The sequence below is a fragment of the Rhincodon typus genome, chromosome 10 (genome assembly GCF_021869965.1).
Source record: "Rhincodon typus isolate 14 chromosome 10, sRhiTyp1.1, whole genome shotgun sequence".
NCBI lineage: Eukaryota > Metazoa > Chordata > Chondrichthyes > Orectolobiformes > Rhincodontidae > Rhincodon > Rhincodon typus.
Window position 1 is genome coordinate 28,644,310 of NC_063341.1, and position 25,496 is coordinate 28,669,805.

The following is a 25,496-nucleotide window of genomic DNA, read 5'->3' on the forward strand; positions in this document are numbered from 1 at the left end:
TAATCCGTTGGTGGTGGGATTGCCTAGTTTAATCTATCACTTGTTGCTTAAGCTGTGGAGCGTAAGAGATTGAGAGGTGTCCTTACAGAGGTTTGTAAAATCATCACAGGCATAGAGAAGATGAATAGCAAAAGGTCTTTACCCTTGGGTAGGGGAGTTCAAAACTAGAGGGCTTAGGTTTAAGGTGAGAGGAGAAGGGTCCTGAGGGGCAACATTTTCACACAGAGGGTGGTGCGTATATGCAGTGAACTGCCAGATGAAGTGGTAGAGGGGAGTACAATTACAATATTTAAAAGACATTTGGACAGGTTCAGGAATAGGAAAGGTTTATAGGGATATTGGCCAAACACAGACAAACGGAACTAATTTAGGTTGGGAAACCCGGTCAGCGTGGGCAAATAGGACTGAAGGGTCTGTTTCTATGCTATATGACTCTATGACACTAGTCATGTTTGATACCTCACTTTCAGGTATGCCTGGTGCTGCTCCTAGAATACCCTCCTACACTCTCCACTGGACCAGGGTTATTCCTTGTTATTCCTTGCTCTGACAAGCTTTCCAGGCTCCAAGACTTGATTGCATTGTAAAACTGCTAATAGCTGGGCTTTTTAGGTCAGCAGTCTCTTTGAGGTAGCCAGACTACTCCACTTCTTGTTTAACTTTGATCTGTTCAAGCTTGTTTTTTTTTCCCCAATCTTAATCATTGCCACAGCCTTATGTGTCTTGAGAAGGTACTCCACAGTTTGGTTCTCTTGGCATTGCTGAGACAGGATTTGAATATTTCTGCAGAGTACTGATGTAGAGTGCAGGCCAATGTTGGCTTTTTTGTAGAGTAACAATTTAAATTTTAAGTAGGAGCATGATCCAATCTAGATTTAAACGTACAATTTATTCTGACTAGTTTTTCCTTAGCTATTTGTCATTGTTGAACTACTACTTCCTTCAAGAAGAATATTATTTTGGCCCCAGGAGTATTTATTTCTTGGTCTCTTATGAAACTTCATTACAGGTTGAAATTTCCTGTTGCTGTTTCAGTTAACTACATGAAAATGGACATCTTATGAGATATGTGTCATTCAGCATTGATGCTAGGGCAAGTGTACTGCCAATGTGGGGTTTTGCCACCACAGCATGGACAAGAAGCAATAGCAAAAAAACCTTCCCTCTTCCTCTTCTGGTTGCTGCTTTTCCAATTAATTGGTTTTTCCATCTTCAGGCTATTTACTATATGGGCTGTGGCAGCCAAAATGTTTCCTTTGTTTCTCACGAGCATTCACCTTTTGCATAGGCTTCACCTCTCTTCTGTCTGTAGTGCTCACCTTGTTTCTTTCATGGTTACGCTTTTTTGTAAGTCTTTCTTGCCAAATGGATCTTCTTTCTTCATTGTAGCCAAATGATTTTCCATTTCTTCTTACTTGCTGCTTTCGATGTTCTCTGTTGAGGGCCTTCTACTGTGCTTTTTCAGCTAGGCTCAGTGCCAAGGCTGCCTTTAAGTTAGTCACTCGCTGGTCTCTATTACTACTCTTTCATGAGATTCTCTTCAGTTAATTTGTCAGTTTTGAGCCTGGCTGGCCTTGTGGATTACGCATAATGCAATACAGCTGCTTCATTTCACTTTCAGCATGCATCTGGTTCAGTGGGTTTCATCACTGTTGTCGGGATGTGGAAAGGTATAATCTACACTTTTTTTTGAGTGAACATTAACAGGCTATATTAATGTAACTACTTACACGGCATTTAAGAGAGGTCAGGCTACTGAAGTTCAACAGGCATGGGTTACAGATCCATGTGATCTGAAATCACTGCAACATAACTCGTTTTACCCATTCTTAGCAGCTATTCTTTGGGTAAAAATTAAACTTTTACTGTTTTGTGGATGATATACTGATAAACCAAGCTTACTTTGTCCTAGTTGTCACTGACCTTCTTACATGCTGAAGTTGCACTCATCCAGGTAAGTTTAGAAATGGCTGGTCTAGTTAAGTTTCCAACCACTGAAAATCCTAGAATGTTGATGGTGACAAAATCCAAACAATCTTAAAATCAAAGCCATTTACAAGTTGAATCGGGAAGCACTTTAACACACAAAAGGCAGGGGACAGCTTGAACTCCCTCTCCCCCAAAAGGATGTGGGTATGAGGTCAACTGAAATGTGGATGAATAGATTTTGTTCAGTGAGAACATCAAGGGTTGTCAACAGAGTCATGGTACGGATCAACTGAATGGCCAAACAGTCTCAAGATATCTCAATGGTCTACTCCTGTTCCTATCTCAGTCTTGGGGGAAATTCCTAGTTTTTTTTTTTTTTAATTAATTCATAAGATATGAGCTTTGTTGGCAAGACCAGCATTTGTTGTCCATCCTTGGCAGTTTTGTTTCAATATTCATTAGACAAAATCATTGTGCTTCTATAAACACATTTCATGCTCTCAAGACATCTTCAAGTATTGTACAGACAGTTACTTTTGAAATGTATTTGCAAAAATTTGGCAGCCAATTTGTGTACAATATCCCAGAAACAACAGCCCTCATGGACCTTCCTTGTTTGCACTCCATCACAGCCTCATGCAGAGCTTTAATTAACCTGTAATGCATTCCAGGATATGACCAAACGTTTCCAAAAAATGATTCAATTTAGCAGTATTCTTTAGCCAATTACCTCCGGCTGGATGAGCAGGTTCTTGCAAACTGTAACATTGAATCAATGCTAGGATTTATGGATGAATGGGAAATTGAAAATTATTGAAATCTGTGCTAACTCATTTACATGTAGATGCAGTGAGACACTGTTGGTTCTTCACTGTACCAACAGAATGCTGCTAGGGTACTTCAAAGTAGAACCCTAGCACTTGCTCAACTTGTTTAAGACTCTTAGCACCACAGATGTGTAATTACTTATTTGCAACCCTCCCAAATGTAGGAATTTCAGGACAGAGTCATAATCTTATGCCCCTATTTATTTTATAGTACAGGTTGTATTCCACAATCTGGCACTGCCTTAAGTGCTGTCCGACAGTCACACTCCGCTAGTTCCACTACTGGATAGTATGGCTTTTTCACAATCCTGCATTAGTAAAACTGGCAGAACTTTTCTGTGCAACAACAACCCATTTACTCATACACTCTCACTCCCTTGCACATTCACTCTTTCAAACATACCCATACACACTCTCAACTCACTCACTTTCTGACACACATACTAACACTGTCTGTCACAATCACACTCAAAGGGGAAAGAGCCATTTTCAGCCAGGCTAGAATGGGGACTAGACCTCAGGTGGAAGACAGAGCTAAGGAGCCATCTACAATGATGGTGAACCCACAATTACAGCAGACTCCAATAGCCTCTCAGTCACTCAGTCTTTCATGCTCATTCACTCCCCTCACACCCTTGTCTCGCACCTTCTGTCACATACTCACCAATTCACTCTCTCCCTCTATCACACATGCTCACACGGGCTCATCCTCTCTCTTTGACATTCTCCCTCTCTCACTCTCTGTCACAAATACTCATTTAGTCTCCCTCTTTGTCTTTCTCACACTTGCAGGGGGAGACAGCCATGATCAGCCAGGCTGCAATGGAAAGTGAACTTTGGGCACAAAGCAGGGTGAAAGGAGCCATTCCCGTGCTGAACTCACCAATGAGAGAAAACTTCAGTAGTTTTTGACAGAATCATGAACAATACAGATCAGGTAATATCAAAAGAAATTCTCTGGTTCTAGCACGTCCTAATGAGCTAATGTTTGCAATTGCTCACAAGGACAATGCTCTCATTAGCTGATTAGCCTGTCAGTGAGAACGTTCTGCAGCAGATTGGCTGCTCTGGGTAATGAACATCCCAACTGATAGAGTACTCAGCAAAGAGCCTGACTCTGATGTTTAGCACTTTGCAACCTCTCTGCTACTCTCCAGCATCATCATTGTAGGTTTGGGAGTCTCGACCCACAGATTGGGAAGCCCTGCATTGAACAATTTAATTCTAAGCTGAGTACATTACAGTTATACATAGTATTATAACAGTTCAAAGATCAATCGCAATTTGTCGGCAAGATCCATTGAAATAAATGCACCTGCCAAAATCCAGTATTATTTCCAGTCCTGCCCTCTTAGAGACTAACCTGGTGGTTTGCTGCCATGAGACAGAGCATACGTCGGAGCAGTAAGGATAAATGGGACAGCTGGTAACACTCTCCAGAACAAGATTTCACCTGAAATTTAAAATACGGACACCAGTAAATCACAAAATGCACTAAACCAGGATACAGTTCTTCTAAAGTGTAAACTTACTTCCTATTTACAATACAGATCATAAAATGAAACCACACACTTTTCACAAATTTTAATACAGCTGTTACGACTTCAGAACAACCTTAAATTTTCTCTTTATGGGTCTGGACTTACAGTATAAATCTGCCCAGAATACAGAGTTAATTCATAACAGTATGTTAGATTAATACAAAGGAAAGCTCATTATCTATGGAAGGGAAAAGCTGATGGATCTTTAATCAAGGATAAGATTAGCATAGTCCAGCTAATCAGAATGATTAAAAAAAAATCAAGGTAAGTGTAACCAGCATGAATTTCAAAAGGAGCAATTGACAAAGTTCTGTAAGATGATGGAAATGCAGCGTACACAGCTTTTAGAAAAGTATTTATCATACAATGTTTAAGTGGAAGAATACGTGATGTGTAAGTAGGGACAGCAACATATGAATTAAAAATTGGAGAAAACTAAATATTAATTAAAAGGCCAAATAGTTGGAAGTGACTTATTATGTTCCACATTGTCACTTCTGTGTATGTTACGGATTTGAATATTCGTATCATTTCCATCATTTTACAGATCATAATAAAACATGACACAGTATTAGTTTTTTTTACAAATCAGATGAAAGTTACAAAGATGAGGGAAATGGAACAAAATGAAACAGATGAAATTTAAAGTTTGTGCATGTGAGTTGATGCATTTCAGCTAAAAATAAACAGCTGTCATGGTACTGAATGAAAATGGGCTTGATGCTATATTAAAAAAACACAGCATTTTGGAGATATAGATTCTCAGTTCATTAAAAGCAGCACATCAGGTGACAAACTAACATGAAATCTTAAAAAAGACCTCAGTTAAAGTATCCCGTATAATAATAGGTTTCAAACCACAAAGGGATACATGCACATTCACCAGAGTGATGCATGGTATGACAAAAGTATGTAGAAATAAACATGAAAAATAAATACCTTTTTTCATGAAAATACCACAATTATGGGTGATGGAATAAAAGTACTTAAAATTCTGAAAGGATAGCACAAAGTAAATACAAGTAGCTCATTTCATTGTAGGGTCGTGAATGGAGAGTCTTAGCTTACATGTAATTTTTTACATATTTAGATCAGAGGGCAGAACATTATTAAGCTGTGAAATTCCCATCCACATTTAGTGATTCATGCAGAGACAGTCAACGTGCAAAATTAGATTTTATAGTGTGATGTGAAAAGGAGATTAAAGAGATATTGAAACATGGTAGGTCAATGGGATTAGAATTACTTGCTCACTTAAAAAATAGAAATTGGTCAATTAAAATGATTAAGGCCCATCTTGTATGCTTTTTAACCATGCTGGTACTGCATGCTATGACAATTATGGAGTTATTGACTAATAATAAACAATTACTATCAATTTGCATACAAAAGCCTAGAAACAAGACAAAGCAGTTTTAAAATCAATCAGATCTTCATTTGGATGGTTCAGCACTTTCTGCTTTCATTGTCTCTCTAGAAACTGTAATGACAGGTACTGCTATAATATGTTGTACAATATTTGAAAATGATTTTGCTTACCAACTGAGCTATGAGACACACATGATGAGCACAAAGTTCAGCACTTCCATAACTGCAAAAGAAAACAATGTAGAAAAGGATATGTCTATCAAAAAAATAAGCCAAGACATTAAGCTTTCAATGAACAATTTTATATTCCCAAAACAGCTTTTTAACACTGTTTGCAGTCTAGATAAGTCATGGAATTTAAAGCTATGACAGCACGATTTAAAATTTTTTGGCACCATCAAAAAGCCAAAAGATGTATGCAGAGTACACATTTTAGTATATTTAATTTTGCCCAGTACTAACCGTGCAAGAAAACACCATGCGTCCGTAGCCAGTAATGCAGTTAACATGTGAGGACTGAGTACAGCGTCCAATAAAGCACACTCCTGTCACAAATAGCACAGATTTGAAATAAAAATGATGTAAATTTAAACAGAATTTTTTCTGATTATGGTGTACGGAAATATTTAACTCAAAAGAATTTTTCCATTATTGTAACTATCCTCAATACTTCAAAATCAGGTTAAATTGGCTTGTCACAGCATGTACATACAGTTATTTGTATGCTATTATACAGTTGTAAATTTACTACCTCAATAAATTTTGCAGAGGCGACGAGCAAGAAGAAAAAAATATTTTAAAATAGGAATACAAAACCAGCAGAATTCAACATTATCTGAAAAATTAACAGCTAGTCTCAGCAGTTGGTAAGAGGTTGTAGCAAAAAACACCTTGGTCCAGATCTTCTGATGGGAAGATGATTGTTGCAGGAGCATGGACAACAATTGCATTTTGAGACCATGCAGAAGTCCTGATGCAGCTGACTCCCTGGGTATTAGCCTTGATGCTGAAGTTTCTGATGGGAAGTTCCCTGCCATCTGGAAGCCTTCAAAAATGTCTCCAACTCTGAGCCAGAGTCAGGGACATCAGAGGATTCCAACTGACTTAGCTTAGACGTTACACAGGAAAGGTCAGAGGAATTAAAAATTGTTCTGACTCCTAGATATCTATTAAAGTGACCCAGCCCCTAACTCACCACTAACACCCCACAAATCCCCACTCCCTTGCTCCATCCCTAGGCCTGTCTTCGATTCCCCCACACCCAATCAAGCCCCATGTGGAACCAGTTAATCTTTAGACCTGACTAAAACCCTCTGACTTCCCAAAGACCAACACCGGCCAACCAATTTCGCACTATGACAATTCCCAAGAGTATCGCCCTCAACCAGACCAACCTCTCCTCCCCTCCTGCTTATCCACCCCAACCAACTTTGGGCACTTATCTACTTACCTACCACTCTACTCTCTCACTTAGCTAGCATCCCAGCCCTCTCACCCAGCTGGCATCCTAGCCCTCTCACTCAGCTTACACAATACCTTCTCTCAGTGGGTGTGAAAGTAGCGTCAAGACCTCTAAATCCTGAAATACTGCAGGAATTTTCATTAAAAGGAGTGTGGTCTTAATGCTGGTCAACATCACTGATGAGCTACCTGGAAACCTTGTTAAATTTGCAGAAAACTCTTCTGAATATTAAGCGTGTATTTTTTAATCCAATCAGGATCGGAAATGAGGTTTCCGTATTTCTTATCCTGATCATAAGATCTGGGCCAAGACATCAATGAATACTGAAGTTCACGTTAACCACAATGGTAATGGTTTCTGGTATGCTTTGGAAATGATAGTACCATGCTACTATAAACAGCAGCAGTTAGTGGAAACACACGCTCATCTTCATTTTGTAACTAATCTTGTGAATAATTCCTATTGCATTTTTTTGCCAGCAGGGAATATGGGGAAAGAAAATCCTCTTCAAAACAGCTCAAAGAATGGAACACTCACGTTAACTTAAAAGTTCACACTTACCAAATCTGGAAAGAGAGAAGCCGGAAGAGACGTGATAAAAGAGCACAAATTAGTGCATACATATTCATAAAGGCTGATATTTTTTTGAGCCTGTCCTTTACTCATCACTCCAGGCAACTGCACTGGCAAAGAAAGTTCCGCATAGCATCGGTGGAAGTTGTGAAACAGTACGTGAAACAAAGGTAATCTAAGGACAAACAATAAATTAAAAAGGTAGATGCAAATGTCTTTTTCTTGTGAAAAAAAAATCTGTAATCCTTTGTTATTCCCATTACAAATCATATCAGTCTTGTCAGCCCTCTGTGGTAAAGAATTCCACAGATTCATACCATCAAAGAAGAAATTCTTTCTCATCCATCTTAAATTTGCAAACCCTTATTCTGAGATTACACCTTCTTGTCCTACATTCTCTCACAAGGGGAAACAACCTTTCTGCCATTACACTAGTCCCCTAAGAATCTTCTATGTTTCAATAAGGTTACCTCTCATTCTTCTACATTCCAATGAGTACAGACCCAGCTGCTCACTCACTGAGGCTCAGTCCTGCAAGTCAGCCCCTGACCTCTTTACAGCCTTGGTCCAAACATAGACAAAAGAGCTGAATTCCAGAGATGAGACGATAATGATGGCACTTGACATCAAAGCCACAATTAACTGAGTGTGGTATCGAGAAGCCATAGCAAAACCGTGGTCAATGAAAATCAGGGAAAACTCTCCATCAGTTGGAATCATACCTGGCACAAAGGAAGATAATTGAGGCTGGAGTCAATCATCACAGTTCCAGAAGTTCCTCAGAGAATATTCCAGGTCCAACCATCTTTAGCTGCTCATTATCAGAATGGGGATGTTCACTGATGACAATGCTATTGCAGCCTTCATGACATATTGAAGCTAAAATGCAATATGACCTGGTAATATTCAGGCTTGGGCTGATAGTTGGCAATTAATATTCACACCACACAAGTGCCAGGCAATGACCATTTCCAGCAAGAGAGAATCTAACCGTCACCCCTTGACATTGATAGAGGAGGAATTCAACATCCTGAGGGTTACCAGAAACTGAACTGGATCAGTCTGTGGCTACAACAGCAGGTCAGAGTCTAGGAGTCTGGCAGTGAATAACTCACCTTTTTAAAAAATCGTTCATAGGATGAGGACATCACCAGCTGAATGAGCATTTATTGCCCATCCCTAATTATCTACAGGACAGTTCAGAGTCAACCACATTGCCATAGGTCTGGAATTACATGTAGGCCAGATCAGGTAAAGAAGGCAGTTTCATACCCTAAAGGACATTAGTGAACCAGATGGGTTTTTTTCCTCCAATAATCAACATGGTCATCGCTAGACTCTTAATTCCAGATTTTTAAAATTCAAATTCTACCACCTGTCATTATGAGATTCGAAATTGGATCCCCAAAACATTACCCGGATCTCTGGATTAATAATCTAGCGATAATACCACTAGGCCATTGTCTCCTGACTCCCCAAAGCCTGTTCACCATCTACAAGGTACAAATCAGGAGTGTGGTGGAATACTCTCCACTTGCCTGGTTGAGTGCAGCTCCAGAAACTCAACAAGCTTCACACTACCCAGGACAAGCAGTCTGCCTGGTTGTTTATGGATGCGGTGCCATTCATTCCCTCCACCACCAATGCTCAGGTGCAGCTGTGTGCAACATCCAAAAGACGCATTGCAGAAATTCATCCAACTCCTTAGACAGCATCTTCCGAACTCACCACCACTGCCGTCTAGAAGGCCAAGGTCAGCAGATACATGGGAATATCACCTACTGCAAGTTCCCCTTCAAGTCACTCATCATCTTGAAACATATTACTGTTCCTTCAGTTTCCCGGAGTCAAAATATTGCAACTCCCTCCTTAATGGCATTGTAGGTGCACCTACACCAAATGGACTGCAGCAATTCAAGAAGGCAGTGCAACTTCTCAAGAGCAACTGGGGATGCAATAAAATGCTGGCCTTGCTAGCGATGCCCACATCCTGGGAGTGAATGAAAAAAGCCAAGACAAGGAGATAAACTGAACAACAATGTTTGCTATTCTATTACAGATGACAAGAAGTACAAAATCAAATACAGAAAGAGAACTGGGAATTTCCAGCACAAAATCTTGCGAGTCTTGGCGTAAGATCTATAAACTAGGAGCTGCTCAATATGGGTGTGAAAGTGTTGATGCAAAGAAGTGCCATAGGTGCCATCCATTGTGACAATGTCATGTCGACTTGTAGCAATTGTAGTGGGAAGTACAGAATAGAATCTCAAAGCATTGAATCCGAATATCTGGTCCTGTTCAAAGTCTCTGTAACAATATCCATAATTTCAATGTGACCTGTAACTAGTTGCTAACTTGTAAAAAATGAAATTTTGTTAACTCCAATCTAATTTGACGTGGAAGCGGTTTTCTCTACCATGTTAGACCAAGCAGACCCTATAGTTTCCTACACTTAAAATAGGAAGATGGCAGCAACCTTCATCATGAGCAACAGTTCAAACAGCATAGTGAGCAGGCGTATGCATACAAAAGGAAGTATTGGTGCTAGCATTAGTAAGTTCCCCTCTCAGGATCCTACCATAACCAGAAATGAAAACTTTCTGCCTACAACACAATTGAGCAATGTCCTGTACAATTTCAGCGCTGGTGCGATACTAGCTATACAAGCTATATGTCCCAACAAATCCGCACTATATTGACTAATCAAACATGTTTCCTTCAACTGTTCACAAGAGGTACAGTACAGACCATTCTCAATCAACCTATGTTCGCAAAATCCAAAATATCTACTCTTAGACATGATTCCATGATTGGGCAACGCTTACTGAACAATTCTGACTTTGGAATACATGAAGAATGAAATAATCAGTTCAGCTCATAAAAAAGACTCATTCACACTTATTAGAAGTGACACATTCATAAACAGGAACTTTTTCCTTGCAACTACAAGGAATATTTTCAAGTCCCACACCATTTTTGAATTACCCAGGAGGTTGGGGAGGGGAGATTAGCAGATACAATAACTAGCAATTCATACATTGTTCAGTTCCACACCATATTGTGTATTGATCCACTAGGCTGCTGAAACTTAATTCATGAATGAAAATATGTGGGCTGAGACAGGATTATGTAAGACTTACAGCATAAACATGTGTACAACAGGTTACCGTTATGAAGTTTATTAAATTATCATCTGTATTTTCTACTGTAACTAAACAACTAAGTCTGGTTCTGTTTGATAATATCCATGCAGTAGTTGCCCTCACCTTGGCTTTTCCTCTGAAATCTGGCTGCCAGAACACCAAAGGCTCTGAATCTCGCAAGACTCCGATGAAAGTTTGCCTATTATATTAATTAGCAATAAACACTGTGGAAGGGCCAGCTCCAAACTGATATCTTAAGAAGAATGAGAAAAGATATTGGCAAAATTCTGTCATAAAGGTCACAGTTTGGCCGAATCAAGCATTTCATTACAATAATCCGCAGAAGAGTTATTAAAAATGTGTCACACCAAAATTCAAATTGACAAGTACAACAATTAAAATAGTTGCTCTATTTTGATTGATAACCACTATTAAATGCCATTTAAAGTGTACACTTGTTGCACAACAATCTAGGGTTTTGACTACTTGCTTTAAGAGGTGGCTTCAAGCAAACTAGAATCAGAAGACAGAAACAGGATATTCATTCTTTCTCTCTTTGCATCATCCTAATCCCCAAAATCATTTTAAAAGGTACAAAATTTCTGAAGAAATGAGGTAGTCATCAAAGTCAATATTTTTCTCTTTATTTTCTAACTTATAGACTGCAGCCAAAGAAATGAGAATTGACGAATTACAATGCCGAACTGCTCACTACCATGCTATCTTTCACATAGTTATGGGAAGAAACTGGTTCACATAGTGCTGCAGACTATGTTGTTTTCTTAAGGGTAGGCAGTGTGTTGGCCATTATTTGAGTGGTTCTCTGATATCAGCAAAGAAAGCCAAATCGGCTGCTCAGATGCAAGCCTGCTGCAGTGCCTGTTCTAGAAATTCTTGGAAGTCTATCGAGCATCCTGTGATGCGATACCATGCAAATTAATTCTTCTCCCTTAATTTGTTCAAATCATTTAAAAGCAACCTATTTAGTTAGTGGAATAATGGACCAGATTCAAGCCCAACTGCTGCAAGTAAAACTATACACAGATAAGGCTATACTTACTAGCACAGGAAATTATATCAGGCAGGAAATGCCATCAAGAGCCATCAGCTGTTTGCGAATGTAATTATGATAGAGAATTTTCTTTGCTATGTACCACTAGCATAGTTATGATTTTATACCAAATTCATTGCACTAATCTGAATGTTACTTCTCTCACATTTCATCATCACAGACCAAGTAACCACGCAAGCCCATGATATTCATTAATGTTTCTCTAAAGCAATTTTGTCAGGAACTGTATTCTGTTCCTTCAAACTGCAAAAGGATTTAACTTCATGCAGGTAGTTATTTTAAGGAGATTAGATCAATGTTATTCTACCATGAACTCACCTGGGTTGACTTGTAAGACTGTCTCCACAAAAGGCCTGAAGGACAGCAGCTGAGAGACAAGGGCATCCAAAGCAACTGGGACAATGGAAGCAATTTGATCATATAGTCCATCAGACAAAACCGGTGCATACAAACTAGGAGGAAATTTACTGCACAAAGAATTATAACAAAAAGTTAGAATTTTCCACTATATGCAAAAGTGATCACATTTCTACCAATTTTTATTACACCCATTCCCATGAATATTATTGAAAAACTGATTAAAACTCATCAATCTGAAACATTGGCCCATATTTTACAATCTTGGTTGGAATCTCCATTTCCAATACACATCAAACAAAAATTTACCAACTTAACTTCCCATGATTTTCCAGGCCAGATTTCCAGTTCACAATACATCTCAACTTAGATAGGAAACCATGCACGAAGAATCTTTGAAGAAGATACGCCCTTTTTTTCCTTTACGCATGCACTGCCACATTCCAGTAAGTAATCAAATCTTAAAGGTCCCAAAGCCTCTTTGAAAAGTTACTGAGAGAAGATAAGTGTGTAACCTAAGCCGGAGAAGAAGTTGGGTAGCAGATGGTTAAAAGAGTAAGACTGTAGATGGATTAGAGGGCAGGTGGCAGGTAGATGTGGGTGTAGAATAGGAATACGTGGGTAAGGGAATGGAGTGGATTGCAATGTGGAAACTGGGAGGCGAGATCAGGTGGGGGTGTTGGAGGGTCACTGGGAATGATTCAGGAGTCCAGTGGAGAGTTGAGGTGATCCATGTTAGAATTACCCAGAAGTCAGGAGCAGGTTTTAATCATCCAACCTTTCCTGGGCAACCACTTAAGTAACAGAGTCGAACCCTCTGAAGTCTCCAACTCTACCTCAAAGTTAGCAACTTTTTCAGAGGATTCTACAAGTAGGGCAATTGCTCACGATAGGTTTAAACATCTTGGACAATTACCACATAGTCACAGTATCAGAACTTCTAAGAGATCCCATTGCTATCTGCAAGTGACTGTTTGACCAGTCAGAAACCAGGAGATCTGGGCCATCAATCCTGTTTTTCTCCCTACTAATGCTGCCTAACCTTCTTCAGTAATATTCACATCCCTTGAACAAATAGTGAAAAATAGCATTCCTCGAGTCACATTCCAACATAGGTCAGCAACAACAGGAAAAAGGGGAAAACTGAGGGGAAGAAACAACGCATCCAAATGGAATATTACCCACCAGATTTTAAACCTCTGACATTCAATCAGGCTGTGCCTTATCAATACTCTAAATTTACTCCACAGATCAGTGATCAAATACTGATGTGTGCAGCCTTACCTGTACATCTGAAGGTAAAAATGGTGCAGTCGATGACAAGACCTTGAAAGGAAGTCAACGAACTCCTTAAATTGAGAGAGTGAGAAACAGAAACTGAACTTAGGTTGATGCTATCATCAGATTATACATGAAAATGCCAGTTAACTTTAATTCAATAGAAACCATCATCTGAAAACCTCAAATGCATTTAATTCATTCAAAAACAGATTATTAAAACTCATGGCACTTTTATTTCTACTGTAAATAATAGTTAATGGCAAACATACCTTTCAAAATTTAGAGCTTCCTTAGATAGATATTGGTGCATTGGAGGATAATTTATCCAAAATATGTAGTCTACCACTTCTTTCTCATGATACTAATAAAGATATCCATTCTTACTATGCAGTACTGAGCCAGTGCGCAACAGAACAATACTTTGCCTCTAATTATTAATGTAGCAAGTAGAAATTATAATATGTGTAATTTTGAGCAGTAGGACCGAATGATCTGTGCAAAGTTATAACACTCAGATTCTTCCTTTCAAATAATCAATCTAAAAATAGTACTAATGTCTGAAATGATTACAAGAATTAAACTTAACATTATAGCTCTAAACAAAAGGAAAATAGTGAGCATTAAGACTTTTACTAAAATTCTATATTTCAGTGTGGCATTCACTGGTGTAATATACATATAAGATCATAAAGCACACAGAACAGGAATAAGCTGTTTAACCCAAGTCTGTTCTGCTGTTCAATGACATCATGGTCGATCTGTGACCTAACTGAAACTACCTGCTTTCTTCCCATTTCCTTCAACAATACTGCTTTCCAAAATTCATTCCTGAAATGCCTGGCTCTAATTTTTAGACAATGCCACCTAGGCCTATATTCTCCAACCAGACAGAACGGTTTCCCCTCTTCTACACCATCTGTTCCCCAGGCACTACTTAAACCTTCCAAATTCCAGCAATACAACTCTGGTTTGTTAAAGCTCCCGTCAATTTAAACCTTAGAGTCTAAGCATCATTCTGGTAAAATTGTACTGCACTACTTCCAAGACCAATGTATTCCACTAAAGGTGTGGTGCCATGCTGACTAACCAGGGATTTGAATAACTGGCATAATTTCTCCTCCTAATTATTTCTTTCATAAATGAGAGGCGAGTTGGATTTGAAATATTATGAACTGTAATCCTCCCTCCAACATTTCTACTTATTCTGTTTGGCCCATTCTATTGAGTTACATAAAATACGACACTTTCAATGGCTGCAATTGGGACAGTTCATGAATAATTACTAAGATTTTCATATAGGAATGTGATGTACGAGTAGTTTCAGACTTATGAGATCATTAACTCTCTTGCTTGCACTTTGTGACGTTTTACCGTTTGAATATACAACTTTAATTTATTTAATGCATGTAGGGTCAGTGAGGGCAATTGAATACTTCTTTCAAAAGATCCAACTAGGCACAAGTGGCTGAATAGCCAACTTCAGTATCATTATATAACTTTACTTCAGCCCTTCAAATTCAAGCATAATGAGCTTTTTTTGGTTATTTTCTGTACCAAACCATGACATTTTAATGATTTACTTACATGGACACTCAAGTTTCTTGGATCTCTACTGCTTCTACTTTTTCACTTTTTAGCAATTATATATACCATCCTTTGTAGGTCACATTTACTAATATGGAAATTTATTTGCCATAACTTTACCCACTCACCTAATCTAATAACATCTTTGTAATTATGTTTTCATCTACACTGTTTACAATGGCTTACACTTGGATAAGTATTTTTCTATCCAATTACACAAATCTTTAATGAATAAAGTGAATAGTTGAAGTTCCTCACAGTTTTTTGTGGGAAGGTAGCAATTGCAACAATTAGAGTATCTCTCTCCTGTGGCACAGATCATTTCCTAAACAAGGTCAATAATCTAGCTTCAAATCCATGTTGCAACTCATTGTTAACATTCTTTTATACGGGACTTTACAAAATAACTGGAACTACAAAAATTTTATAGCAGAGATAAAGGTCATTCAGCACATCATATCTGTGCTGGCTGAAAAAATCAGTTGCCCATTCTAATCCCACTTTCCAGCATATAGTCTGAATCCTTGATATGAAGAGAATGGTTGTCAATTACAGGATTGTGTCAACAATTTGGTTGAGTGCATGGAAAAATGGAAGCATTTCAGAGCAGATCCAGGTTCCTTTTAAGGGTTTCCACTTCAACACCAAACTGGGGAGCAAATTCCACACACCCATCACCCTCTGGGTGAAAAAGTTTTCCTCATCTCCCCCTTAAACCTTCTTACAATCACTTTAAAGTGGAGCCCCTGATAACTGACCTTTTTGCTTATGGGTAGTCATAGTTTTGCTTTTTTTTTTAAAAAGGGAAGGTCATATCTTTAACTTTTTGAGGAAGTAATGAGAATTGACGAGAGTAGTGGAGTGGATGTTGCATGGATTTTAGATTTTCAAACTCTTGCACGGCAGACGGGTCAGAAAGGTATGATTGGGAAATCTGCAGGCAATGAAAAAATTTGTTAAGGAAGTTGATCATGAGGATTCTATACAATACCTCATCCAATGGTGGGAAGCCACCTATGTACTTTCTTTTACCACCTTATCCATCCATCCATCCATTCTGTCTTCGTCAGGGACATATAAGCACACAATGCCAGAACCTTTACTACACCAATCTTCGCAATATCCACATGTTTACTGTGTATTCCCTTGCATTGATTTCCTTCCCAAATGCATAACTTTGCACTTCTCTGTAACGAATTCCATTTGTCACTTTTCTATCCATGCAACCAAACTATTGACATCATCCTCCAATCGACAGCCATCCTCTTCTCTATCAAGTATCAGGCCAATTTTTTTGTTGTCTGCAAATTTCCCAAACGTGTCTCCTACATTTAAGTCTAAATTATTAACATATACCTCGATCAGCAAAGGACTCAACACAGACTCATGAGGAACAGCAATGAAAACCACGTTCCATTCATAAAAACATCTGTTGACTTTTAGCCTTTGTTTCCTGTCACTGAGCTAATGTGGGATCCAACTCACCACATTCCCCTGTATCACACAGGCTTTAAGTTTTTTTGACCAGTCTGCCACGTGGGAGTTAGTGAAAGTCCATGTAGAGAACGTGCAATGCACCACTCTCAACAATTCTGATTACTTTCTCAAAAAATTAAATCCATTTAGAAAGACACAGCCCTCCATAAACAAAATAATACTAATTATCCATGATTAATCCATGCATTTCCAACTTAATCCTCCCTGTGTTTTGATTCTAGTAATTTAAGCACCATTGAAGTCAGACTGACAAGTCAAAAAAAAACTGGCCTATCCCTCACCCCCTTTTTAAATAATGGTCAATTATTCGCAGACCTCCAATCCTCTGGTACCTTGCTGATAACTAGTCAGGATTAGAAAGCGATCCTGACAGCATCGCTATTTCCTATAACACCCTAGGATATAATTCATCTGTCCCTGGTAATTTATCCACCAAAGGAAGTAAGTCCCTTCAGTACTTTTCTTCTGATTATGCTTATTTTATCTCATAGACCACATTCCTCCTCTTGATCTAGAATGTCTGCATCGTCCCCCTCCTTTGTGGAGACAAAATACTCATTATGAACTCCACCCACATCATCTGTATCCACTCAGAATATCATATAAATTTCTAATGAGCTCAGCACTTTCCTCATTCGTCCTCTTGCTCTAATGAACCAATAAAACATCTTCAGATTTTCCTTAAATTTACTAATCAATTTTTTCTCATACCCTCGGTTTTCCTTCATCCCACTTCATCCCTGTACCTTCTATACTCTTCTATGCTTCTTAAGTCATTTACTTTGTTCAGATTGTCATAGCTCTATTTTTCTGCTTTACCTCAACCCGAATGCTTCTGGACATGCATTCTCTGAAGAAGGGTCTAGGCCCGAAACGTCAGCCTTCCTGCTCCTCTGATGCTGCTTGGCCTGCTGTGTTCATCCAGCTCTACACCTTGTTATCTCTGCTTCTGGATAACAGTGGGTTCTAGATTTGGCAGTACCATTCTTTTTGTAGGGACTGTTTATACTGTCTCCATCAAATCCTACTTTGAAAACCTCCCACATATTTTAAGTAGCTCTTCCAGTCCACCTTTGCCAGATTATCGCTCAGCTTTGTCCAGTGTGACTTCATCCAACTTGGAATTTTTACTTGTGTTGTAACTTTATCCCTTTCTTGTGCTACATTGGGAAATTATCCAGGTTTGTTCCTAACATTAACTCTAGAAATGTGCCTCCCATTGGATTCATTATGTGCTTTCAGCCGTCTCTGGAAGTGTACATAATGAACGTACACAGACAATCCCCTGTCCAATGCTTTCATGATCTATTCAAAAAACTGAATTAGCTTTGTCAAGAATGACTTACCATTACAAATCTATACTAGTTTTTCTCTGACCAGTTGAAAATTATCATGGTTTCAGTTGCTCTATCCTTACTTATAAACTCTCATAATTACTCAACAACAGACAGTAAGTTAGCCAGTCTACAGTTCCCCAAGTAGCAGAGTGACATGTACAAGTTTGGAATCTAAAGGAATACTCCCAAATAGAGAAGATGTTTGAAAAATCATCATTCAGGAATCTACAATATTCATATCACTTTCTGCTAAAACCTTTGAACAGAAGCCACCTTGTCTGTGAGATTTATCATAGTTCAGTGTCACAATTTTCTTCATTACAGTTACTTGCCTTGCATTAATTTTATGAATCCCAATTTCAAATTCAAAATTCATTTCCTTGATAATTTATATATATTATCTGTTTCCCTATTGTAAACACAAAGTGATCATTCATGTCCACCATTTTGTTATTTTAATTTAGAAATATCACGTTATCAATTTTCAAGGGATATAAATTGCTCCTGACCATCCTGCTTTTCCTAAAATAATTTAAAAATCAATACTTGATAATAGCTTGTACTACCTTGACATAATGCACCAACGTGTTGGCAAAAAAACGGCACAGCTTCATGGTCTTCTGGAAAAGTTTGCAATCAGTTGTATTTGCATTGCCCTAAATGAAGTGCAGATGTTTAGTAAGGCATAAACCTCAGTTCTTTTTCATTAACTCATGAAAGTTCATGTGGAAATTATAACTCTTACAAAGGTTTGAATTTAAGTTATTTCATACCACAGCAAAAATTTACAAAAACAAGCAGTTAAAGCACTTCCATAACTATGTCTAAAATGCCGAAGGGTTTCAACATTCTTCTGTTTAAAGACATTAGGAACTAGTTAGTAAGAAATGACAGCAAAATGAGTCAATATAAACAAATAGTGAATATATAAGGAGCACGTGGAACAAAAAGGAGATGTTGCTATATTTAGGAAGTACAAACAAATTTCTTGGTGTATCTAAAAAAAAAAGGAATTTCAGATTGTTGGCTAAATTTGGTGGTAAAAATAGTAAATTTTAAATAAGTATGTTAGTATTTGGAAAATTAATTGAAGAATTAAAAAAATCATTGGTAGGATAGGATGAGAGAGAAATGTTTCCTACTGCTGATCACAATCTAACACACCTCTTGGAAACTGCATATATAGGCAAGATCAGCTTGGTTGCAGTATTGCTCTTATGGACAAATTGCCTATTGGCTCGCAACATTTTAAGCATTTAAGCACACATATGAAGAATGACCATTTGAGTGATTTATCACAGGCTGTTGGTGCTTATAGCCTTCAATTTTTTTAAAATTTGGAGGTGGTGGAGAGGAACTAAAATAGAATTTATGTTCAGAGCCCTTATTTCCAAAGACATGTTCTTTCATATTGTTTGGATAAGCCAATGGCTAGGGTTCGTTTTTGTCGGGGGGGTAAACAGAGAGCGAGAGCGAGCATACGCAAGAGAGAGAGATGGTGAATGTTGATGGCAAGAGAAATCTCATTTCCATCCCAAAATAAAGTTGACAAATGATTTCCTTGTTCCACCAAACTATTTATTAAAATCTAACATATTGGTGTGACATGACTAGTTTCAAGAAAGATTCTTTTGTTTATTTTAAGTCTAGCACACGTCTCTCATTTGCTACAACTTGCTTTTCCTCTTTTTCTACAAGCCTGAGTAACACGTCTTCATTCAATACATACAACTGGACTAGTAAAACACCTTCTTTGAAAGAGTTGCAGTTCCTGAGTGTTCAATCATGCTTGAAGATAAAATGCATTATTGCCACCAATATCAATTATTTACATTTGCTGGCAATGATACTGTTGCTCACATTGGAGCAAATGTTGGAAAACCTGCCCCTGAAATAATTGGTTTTACTCTAGTGAGAGCAATATTGCTTTCTAAACATAATTTGTCAAAGTCAGGGCTATCAGTGGCTTAAGAGTTACTGTACCTGGTGGGTTAAATAACAATTGATAAAACTCCTTATATTTCCCTATCTCTATGTCCTCAATTCTGTCTGCATAACAGAAATGCTCAGCTGTGTTACTTTAGGAAAGGCTAACTGAGAAACACTTTTGGAGCTGATAATGTTTCTGAGAATGGTAACTAAGCTCAGCTAATGTTTATTAACTGAAAGATGTCATACATAAAATAAGATTCACACTTAAAACCAAGAACCAATAATTACCATTCCTGTAGACTGGTGAATTTGTTCAGCTAACTGCATACATGAACTGAAAGAATAGAGAATGTCCTCACAGAGACCAGTAACAAGCTCATCATGTGGCAGCTTTGTCTCGATTAATGCCCGGTGCTTCACACTTATTCTGAAACAGAATGTCAAGCAGTTATAAAAATCATATATAACTATGCTTACCTTTCTCCAGCCAACTGAATGAAAAAGCAGTTCAATTTTAAATCAAAGACACATGTATGCTCTGCTATAGTTCATTCTGCATGTTCCCCTTTCATTACGTATGGTGAGAGGTGGCCAGCAATTAACAGATAAGAATCATTCGTACAGTAATGTCTGTTTCATGAAGAAATATCCTTAGAATTGGGTGGTGCAAGAACTATTTTTGTAAACTATCCTAAAACAACAGCGCTGGTCTTCTGCAAAACAAACCAGGGGGCATTGGGTGACAAAGAAAATGTTTTACCAATGCAGTTTGTACTTACTTAATAAGGAACTTCCATGTGTTAGCATGTAGAGCATGATCCATTTTGGAAATGACTGAACAAATCTTCAAAACATTGTGAACTACTGGAAAATGGGATAAAATTAGAAATAAGTAAGTATACCATAATGCCAAAACTACAAATGATGATAAATATTTATTTCAAATATTGTCAATATTCAAGAAGCATTATCATCATCTTAATGAGTCAAGTGAAACCAATTTCTCAGAAACAGCATTTTAAAAATCGGTGGCAGATAAAATTTCATGCAGAGAACCGTGATGTGATGTATTTTGATTAGATGGACAAAATTTTACAGATGACAAGGTAAAAAGGCATATTGGATGCTGGGCTTTAGAAACAAAGAACAAAGCACAAAGGCAAATTTATAATATAACTATATTAAAAAAGCAATCTGGGCTCTACTCTTTAGAAAGGTCATGAAGGCACTGGAGAGGGTGGAGAAAACATATGAAAACAGCTGTACGGATAAGGGATTCAATTACATGGATAGATTGAAGAAGCTGGCATTGACCTCATTAGATGATATCAGGAGGTTTGATAGAAGTCATCAAAATCAAGAGTGACCCAGATAGAGAGACACTATTGTCACTGACAGAAGAGTTATGAACCAAAGGACACCAATTTATCACGAATAGCAAACAAACGAAACGCAACACTGGAAAGAGTGTTTTTTATAACTTAAGTGGCTGTTATGTGGAATGTGTTACCGGAGAATGAGGTGGAGGCAGATTGACTTGGATCTTTCAAATGATAATTGGATAAGCACATGAAGATAAAATAACTGCAGGGTTATAAGCAAAAGGCACGGAACTGGGAGTAACTGAGTTATCTTTTCAAAAAGCTGGGACAGACAAAACAAAACAAACTATTGTATCTTTTTAAAACTTGAAGATTGCAGTCATTGGCTTCTTATCTATCCATGCAATGAGTGCCACAAAATGTATACTTCAGTGAATAAATTGTATTTCAGTTGGTCATTTATAGGTAACAATGACAGAATACCATACATCAGAAAAAAAACAATATTTGATGGTATTAAAATTTAAATCATTATAGAAGGCCTGGATGCACAAATCCTCCTTAATGTATCTATTCTATTTATTCACAACTTCTGCTTGGAATAAGGAGCAATTTCATCCTTCAAATAACTAACACAGCAAGAGGCAAAATGAAAAGGTGCAGGTTGAATAGAAATTGATTTTGATGTAAAGACTAAAGTGATATAGGATTAATGACAGAAAAAGCTCACCATCACAATGAAATGAATTGGATTTATATTCAAACAAGTCAACTTGCCATTTTATCGAGAATGTTTATAATTGAAAATTAAGTGTTACAAAAACATTGTATTTCACAGTTCGTTAGGTTATGGTTTCTAAAGTACTAAAGAACCTTGGATAAGAAACATTGAATGGGGTTTTGTTGTGAATGGTGAACAAATGATGCCAATACATGCCTACAAATTTTAAGTAAGCTTTTGAACAGTAGCTTGCTGTTAAATACCCACTACAGGGGATCTGGCAGATGTGTACCTCCTTAATTAACAATTCTTCAAAGTGATTGATGAGTAGTACAGAGTCTGAACTGGGAAGCACAAATTAGAATAGTAAATCCAATGTCCCAACGGGTACAGAAAATGAAACAAAGAGAAAGAAAAATTGGATTAAGCGAGAGGGAGATAAAAGAGACAAAAAAAAGTTTTAAAGTACCTTTTTTAAAGCAACAATAATGGAAAGCTCATGGAATGCCACACCATACTTGTAAACATTCATTTTTACTCCCAAAAAGACTGCTTTTATAGAGTCATACAGACATACAGCACAGAAACAAACCCTTCAGTCCAACTCGTCCAGGCCGACCTTATATCGTAAATTAATTTAGTCCCATTTGCCAGCATTTGGCCCATAACCCTCTAAACCCTTCCTATACATAAATCTTTTAAATGTCTTTTAAATATTGCAATGTATCAGCCTCCATCAACTCCTCTGGCAGCTCACTCCATACATGCAAATTTTGGTAACTAATACTTTCAAGTCATCAAAAGGGTGCTCAAAATGCAACAGATAAATTAATATTTGTGACAACTTTATTCTCCACCTACAATGTCAGTATAGTAATCTCATGATAATCAATGCATTTGAATGGAGAGCCAGATGTGAGATGTCACTTTTGCATGGTGATGAAGGGGCAGAGCATCTCAGCGCAAACTTTGGATAGTTATGTTTAGCTGTGTTTATGTGCTCACCACAATTTGCTGGCTATTTATTTGCATAATTAATGGCGACATCATAAGCCTCACCATTATATTCACAATAAAACCCAGTCCATCGTCATTCAGGTCTATCATATACTCAACCACTGTGGAATAAAGTAACACTTATTTGCAAATTGACAGATCACCAGAAACCAAGGGAAAATATTAAATACTTTTAATGTCCATCATTTTTAAGAAAGTGTTACTGAACCTACAGACAAAGTCAGATGAGTTTAAATAAACATTTATATTCTTTTAAAGGTATGGATAACTTCCAGAAATAGCAGACAAAAAAATTAAATAGAACACTCCAAACGTACCTACCACCATGCATGCAATATCGTCACCAGAAGCACCTGTTGATTCCAAAACTATCCGATCCAAAAGTTCCATGAACCCCTTCTGAAGTGAATATGCTTCCTTAAATAAAAACTGCAACAGGTCTGCAACCAAGTGCAAGTGACTACGGTACAAAGTCTCACTGTCCTAAATACAAATAAAAAGCAGAGCTGTCAGCAAGAGCAATCACGTACAAGACAGACAGTTTATTAATGTCATGACAAGTCATTTGTGTGAATTCACACAAATATTTCAGAATTTGGTTTTTTACACTTGAGTACTTCGCCTGAAGTAGAAACCCAGTGAAATTTAATGCCCTCCAGTGGCAGGTTTGGTGGGAGGGTGGCAAGTGAGGATTCTGCCACTTCCCCAACCTCTGTCCAGATTAAGACCCATGGAGAGCTTTGCCATCCCAATTGAGGTCCTGAAGGGAACATGATCACCCACTTAAGGGTCTCATCCTGCCACTGTTGATATTAACACAGCAGCAGGCAGGGTACTCAACACACGGGAAGCCCAAAAAGTAAATTTTGTTAGGGTTTCCTGCAGGGTTCCAGGGCAGGGTCCCTAATTCAAAGTTTCATGATGGGTTGGTACTGAGAATCACACTCCTGCTCTACTGCTTTAATATCCTCCCCATTGCTCCTTACCCCTCAATCCCCCTTGCAATTCATCCACCAGTGCCTGGGTCCAAGAGTGATTTTAAGTCTCTGATGGTTGTAATCGTGACTGCATCCACTGCTTCCCTGCTATCAAGTGATGAAGAGCTGCTAGCTTCTGACTTGCCAGCAGATCTCAGTGGACGGGAACCCCAGAAATTTCAGTTCTGGGAAAATCCTGCCATTGCCTAGTTATGTGCCATGTTGGCACTTAATTCCCCGGGAGATGAGATGTAGCTCTTATCAGCTCTCAAGCCTGCAGAGGAGATCATCATCATCTTCATTAAGTACCATCTACAGTTTCGGATACAATTTAATTTCAAAAAATGTACAGATATTGGCTAGCCTAAACAGATTGTGCTGAATAATTGAAACAAAAACATATTATAAACAGTGCAAATACCAGCTTTTATAGAAGATCTATTCTGTGCTGTCTCTTCGAATCAGTTCCTGCCCTTCTACTCTCCCGAGAAATAATTATAGATGAGGAGAGAAAAACAAAACAGAAAAGAAAGATAGTGACAGCAAGAGAATAAGAAACTAACTTGAATTTTTAAAGAACCTCTAATGTCCTTAAAAAAAAAAGCACCAGAATCACAATACTACATTTCTATTTGAGTCAATGTTTCTTTAAAGAGCTGGTGAAGATGGCAATTTTAAAGGGAGGGAAAAAGTAGCTAGACAGAAAGGTTGACTAAACTATTTGCTAGCGTGGACCACAAGGGTACCAGCACTGGGAATGAGTTAAAGGGAAGAGGTGGGTAATGTTTAAAAAAAAAAGCTCCAGTAGTACTTTGTGGGGAATACACAAGTGAAATACCCAGATTCAATGCTATAACAAAAGGGTAAGCAGGGAGAGATTGAGCACGTAGGAGGATAAATCTGTCCTAGAAAAGAGCCAAAACTAACAACTTTCTGCTACTTTGTTTAGTAGTCAGTGTTGTATTTTGTAGTGCTAACAATTATGCCTCAAAGATAGAATATTGAGATTCCAGAAACATGGGCACATGTTGTAAAATGACACTGTGGAAAGGCTGCATCAATGTGTCATAAAAAGAAAAAAAGTGTCATCTTTTGGATGAACGGTTAAATTGTGACCCTATCAGATTTCTCACATCAACAGGAATGATCCCATGGCACTACTTGAAGAAAAGCAAGTTCTCCCAGTATCTGACATTTATGCCTCAACAAACACCACAGATACAGATTATCTACTCATTTAGCTTCATGTTGTTACTGAGACTGACTGACACAGTTATCTACATCATAACAGGGACAAAACTTCAGATTGTAGAATTGCTCGCCAAGCCGGTGTGTTGGGTCGCAGACATTTTCAACACCCTGCTAGGTAACATCATCAGTGAGCCTCCAGTGAAGCGTTGGTGTTCTGTCCCGCTTGTTATTTATATGCCTCAGTTTGCTGGGGTGGTTGGTATTACTTCCGGTTCTGTTTTTCAGTCGATTGTATATTGGGTCCAGTTCAATGTGTTTGTTGATGGAGTTCCAGTTGGAATGCCAGGCCTCCAGGAATTCCCTGG

General features: G+C 38.0%; 1 protein-coding gene across 4 annotated transcripts in view; it reads right to left on the reverse strand.

Moving 5' to 3' along the window:
* c10h1orf112 (chromosome 10 C1orf112 homolog) overlaps positions 1-25,496 on the reverse strand; it is a 58,351-nt gene that overhangs the window by 23,468 nt on the left and 9,387 nt on the right. For 2 of the 4 annotated variants that reach the window (XM_020513917.2, XM_048602467.1), the window contains exons 6-16: positions 23,281-23,446; positions 20,683-20,767; positions 20,192-20,330; positions 18,538-18,627; positions 13,557-13,621; positions 12,234-12,382; positions 10,967-11,096; positions 7,689-7,875; positions 6,128-6,210; positions 5,837-5,888; positions 4,120-4,209 (exon numbers count right to left, since the gene is read on the reverse strand). In XM_020513917.2, coding sequence (XP_020369506.1) covers positions 4,120-4,209; positions 5,837-5,888; positions 6,128-6,210; positions 7,689-7,875; positions 10,967-11,096; positions 12,234-12,382; positions 13,557-13,621; positions 18,538-18,627; positions 20,192-20,330; positions 20,683-20,767; positions 23,281-23,446 — 1,236 coding nt within the window. Of the gene's footprint in view, positions 1-4,119; positions 4,210-5,836; positions 5,889-6,127; positions 6,211-7,688; positions 7,876-10,966; positions 11,097-12,233; positions 12,383-13,556; positions 13,622-18,537; positions 18,628-20,191; positions 20,331-20,682; positions 20,768-23,280; positions 23,447-25,496 lie in introns of those variants that run through there. The other 2 variants (XM_020513923.2, XM_020513943.2) reach the window with 2 other exon arrangements.